This window comes from Pectinophora gossypiella, unplaced genomic scaffold, assembly GCF_024362695.1.
Source record: "Pectinophora gossypiella unplaced genomic scaffold, ilPecGoss1.1 Pgos_35, whole genome shotgun sequence".
NCBI classification, from domain to species: Eukaryota; Metazoa; Arthropoda; class Insecta; order Lepidoptera; family Gelechiidae; genus Pectinophora; species Pectinophora gossypiella.
In genome coordinates this window covers 17,961-22,500 of record NW_026063245.1, presented here as the reverse complement: position 1 = coordinate 22,500, position 4,540 = coordinate 17,961, and the positions used below count along the sequence as shown (strand labels likewise).

The 4,540-nt window shown below is 49.3% G+C and overlaps 1 protein-coding gene across 1 annotated transcript in view; it reads right to left on the bottom strand.

Moving 5' to 3' along the window:
- LOC126381088 (uncharacterized) overlaps positions 1-239 on the bottom strand; it is a 1,503-nt gene extending 1,264 nt beyond the window's left edge. Inside the window, exon 1 of the mRNA XM_050030624.1 lies at positions 1-239. This exon is cut by the window's left edge and continues 1,264 nt beyond it. Coding sequence (XP_049886581.1) covers positions 1-239 — 239 coding nt within the window.
- Between the last annotated feature and the right edge of the window lie 4,301 nt (positions 240-4,540).

The following is a 4,540-nucleotide window of genomic DNA, read 5'->3' as shown; positions in this document are numbered from 1 at the left end:
CCCCAACTCACCCTTGCGGCCCTAGACAACTGCTTGTAAATTCCTACAGCTTTAGAACAGACGTTGGCAACGTGTGTGTTGAAGGTTAAATTTTCATCGATGGTAAGGCCTAATAATTTCATCTGTTTGGACATTCCAATGTCGATCCCTCCCATGGTCAGGTGCGGAGTGTCATGCCTAAGCTTCCGCGTTACCAGCATTGCGCTGGTCTTGTGCGGTGCGAACTTGAGCTTATTCATAACTCCCCACACCCGAACATAGTCGAGAGCGGCATTGGCTTGTCCTTGTATTTCTTGGGTTAGGGTTAGGTTAGGTTAGGTTAGGTTAGGTTAGGTTAGGTTAGGTTAGGTTAGGTTAGGTTTTTTTTTTTTTTTTTTTTTTTCTTTTTAAAATACGAATTTCCCCTGACATTGAGATCAGAGCCTGTTTTCTTTCTTTTATATTTCCTGTTGTCTATGTGTTATTTTTTACATTCTCTTTCTTATTAATATTTGTAATATTCAGTCCTTTTTCTTACTTATTCCTTTTAATTACCCTTATAGCTATTTCCTTGCAATATTCTATGAATCTATTCCGTCTCTTTTTGTCACACATTATTTCACTAATATTCTCTTGCTTTATTTCTACTCCTAATTCTATCTCTATGTCCATTCTTTCTTTTCCATATACTGGGCAGTCCGTGATTATATGCAGTATCGTTTCCTCTGCGTCTGGGTCACAGATGCACGCCGGGTTCTCCTTGCACTTGAAGCGATTCAAGTACTCGGAGAACCCGCCGTGTCCCGTCATGACCTGCACCACCACAGGATCAAACTGCATCTTTTTTATTATGCCGTACGCCTGGATGGCGTCCGGGAAAAACACTTTTGTTGTAGACGCAGTTTCACCCATCCTGTAGCGCTGGTTCCATTCGCCGAGCGACTCCAAGCGGATTTGTCGCTTGGCGAATGAGACCGGGCAGCTATCGTAATCAGGCCTTGTTTTGCGGTTTAGCGCGGCGTCCTTTGCAAGCTCATCCGCCCTTTCGTTTCCCTCCAGACCCACGTGGGCTTTGACCCAAAACAACTCAGTTGTTTTACCCCGAAGTCGAGCTTGTTTAATATTTTCGCGGGTTTTTATTGCAAGGGGGTGGAGGGAATGTCCACTAACTACTGTTTCTAGTGCGGACCTAGAGTCGCAGTAGATATTGCAAATAGACGCCGCGCCTTTTAGGGCCTGTTCTGTCGCCGCAGACAGCGCCAGAAGCTCCGCCTGGTAGACGGTGCAGCAATGATCCAGTTTAAATTTTCGGGTACTAATCTCCCTACCTCCGTTCCAGATGGTCAACGCCGCTCCGACTTTCCCCTCAATTTTGCTGCCGTCGGTATAGATCTTCAATCCGTCATTGTCGTACTGTCTCATTGCTTCACCGTCCACCAGGCATGTGAACCTCAGTCCCTCCTGCTCAGCGGGGTGCGTCACTTCTGTGAAAGCCACCGGCCTCTCAATGTCTCTGTCTCCCAGTACTTGCAGGGAGTAGCCTTTTTTAGCCTCATACAATGAGGCTGCCTCTCGGACTCTAATATCCAAGGGCAGGAGCCCTGCAAGTACTAGGGCAGAATTTAGAGAGACCGTCCTGTAGGCTTTTAATATCTTTTGCACGAAGCCACGCTGCACCTCGTCAAACCGCTTCCTTACGCCCAACTTGTTAGTAGCCGGTGCCCAAGCGCTAGCTGCGTATAGGATGGTCGGCTCGACCACCGCCGTGTATATGGTCCTGATTATCTCGGGCTTTAAACCCCAGTGGATTTTTGCGGCTCTCGACAGCTGTTTATACAGGTTTAACGACTTGCGGCAGACGTTTGCCACGTGTGAGTTAAACGTCAGTTTGTCGTCAACTGTGAGGCCCAAGATTTTTATCTCACTGGACATCCCAATGTCTACCCCGCCCATGCTCAGGAGTGGGGAATCATATTTAAGCTTGTTGGTAATGACCATCGCCTTAGTTTTCTGAGGTCCAAATTTGAGCTTATTTTTGATTCCCCACTCCCGGACGTGGGCGAGGGCGGCATTGGCACGTCTTTGGATTTCAGCTGTTGTTTCACCCGAGAAAATCAGGACCACATCATCCGCAAAGGCCTGGCAGTAGTCGCCCCGCTCCTCCAATTCCTTCAGTAGGGGATCCAGAAGTAGATTCCAGAACGTTGGGCCCCCCACCGATCCCTGCACGCATCCTTTCGTCGTAATCTTGACACACTCTGCTCCGGCGTACCTTACCCTCACCTTCCTATCTGACAGATAACTGTCTACTAGGCATCTGAGGTTTTTCGGGCATCGGGTTTCGGCCAGTCTGCAGCGCATGGCGGGCCACCATGCGCCATCGAAGGCTCCCTCTATGTCAAGTGATACCATAGTTGTTATCTTTTTAGCTTTAAGTTCTCTTTTCAGGTGCTGTATCATGACATAGAGGGAGTCCTCGGTGCTGCGCTGCGGTGTGAAGCCGAACTGACGCTGGCTCATATTCGGCAGAATGTGCCATCGGATACGACGAATCACCATCTTTTCCAGGATCTTGCCCAGGACAGGCAGCAGTCCTATAGGTCTGTAAGATTTGGGGTGCGTGTAGTCATCCTTTCCTTTCTTGCGCAGTACTGCTACTACCGCCTCTTTCCAGATGGTGGGAAAGTGAGAAAGGGACAAGCATTTGTTGCAGAGTGACAAGAAAACATGCGGGTCCAGGGCAACAGCCGCCTTACAAATGTCCGCTGTGAGACCATCAAGTCCTGGGGCCTTCTTGGGGTTAAAGCTCGAAGTCGCCCACTGCAGTTCCTCTACAGTGAACGGGGGGTCGCATGGCTCACCATGCGCCCCTTTGTTTGCCACTTCAGCCATTTGGCGAACTCGCTTGTGGTCTGCATTGTCATTGTTGGCGTCATCTTCTGGGTAGAAGGTTTCTGCCAACAGACTTGCAGACTCCTCGGCTCCCAAGACTGCTCCGTTGTTAGTGAGCGGCAAGTCCTCGTCTCTAGCGGTTGTGCGGCCTATCACCCTGTAGATCCCATCCCACATGCTTTCACGGTCCTGCCTTCCACAAAAGCTCTTCCAGCTGGTCGTCCGAGCCATCTCCTCCTCCCGCTGATATCTTTCCTTCGCTTCCAGGTACTGCTTCACGACCCATGCTCGGCGAACAGGGGCGGCGCATCCTATTCTACGCCTCCTCGTGGTCACCTCCTTCTTCAGTTTGGTAAGTTCCTCCGTCCACCAAGGCAATTCTGTTTGTTTTCTCTTTCCGACTTTAGGTATTGTTTCGTCACACGTGTCTGTTATTGTTTTCGTTACCTTTTCTGTCATCCTGTCCAATTTCTCTTTAGTGTCTATATTATCTATTTCTTCTTTATTTATTTTACACTCCTTCCAAATATGGGTTAGTTTCTCAAGAAACTGACTCCAATTTGTCTTTTTTGTACTGTACTTCCTAGTTGTTCTCTTTATATCTATTCCTTTTCCTTTTTCCATATTTATGTCAAACAGAATCGCCTTGTGGTCGGAACTCGTCAAACCTCCGTCTAGTCTCCAGTTCTCTATTCGTCCGAGCATGTCCGTGGAGCAAGTGGTCACATCGACGCAGCTGGTATAGCGTTTGCCTCCCCTAATCGTGTCGAATGTGGGCTCACAACCTCGGTTGAGTATCTGCAGCTCGGCTTCCTCTAGCATTCCCGCAAGTATGTCGCCTCTGTGATCACTACTCTCGCTACCCCACCACGCACTCCATGCGTTAACGTCCCCTCCAAGAAGCAGATATTTTGTCCCTATCTCTCTTAATATCTTACTGAGCAACTCCAGATATGGCTCTATTGGCTTGTCTCCCTCCAAGTAGGCTGAAATCACCCCAACTTCCCAGGTCCCTGTCCTAAGTTTGGCTGTGACGATGTTTTGTGTGGTCAAGTTTGGACAGAGGGTGATATCGATCCTGTCGTCAAAAAGGACGATGGCCGACTTGTTTACCACGTCACGATTGCCATTTCCTTGGACAGTTCGGACCCCAGGGAAGTTTTTCAGCCTACCTGTGTTACCGATATACGGTTCTTGGAGCAGGGCAAATGCCAGTTTCCTTTTTGCCGCTTCCATCATCAACTCTGAAGTTGCCAGTTGGCTTCTCTGGAGGTTAGCTTGAACCGCTCTATATGTGACCAAATTTCCACCGTTTTCAATTGTCCTGCCTCTGCTTGGGGCCACCTTAGCAATATGCTACGGTGGACCTCGCCAGTGCCTCCCGTTTCCTTCTCACAGGACAGTCGGCACTAAACGCATTGTGATCGATTCGATCCATCTTTGCCTTCTGGCAGTTTATGCAGCTGGGAATATCTCCTGCAACCCATGCTGGACATTCAGTCCTAAGGTGTGGACCGCCGCAGTGGCTGCACACATCTGGAGTTTGCTCCAGGCAGAAGCTCTTCCCATGGCCGTACCCTAAACAGCGCGAGCATTGTATTAGGGGGGACTGGTCCGCCACTCTGAGTCTCTGGAGGTCGATGTGTACAGCCCCCGCGTCGGTCAGTTT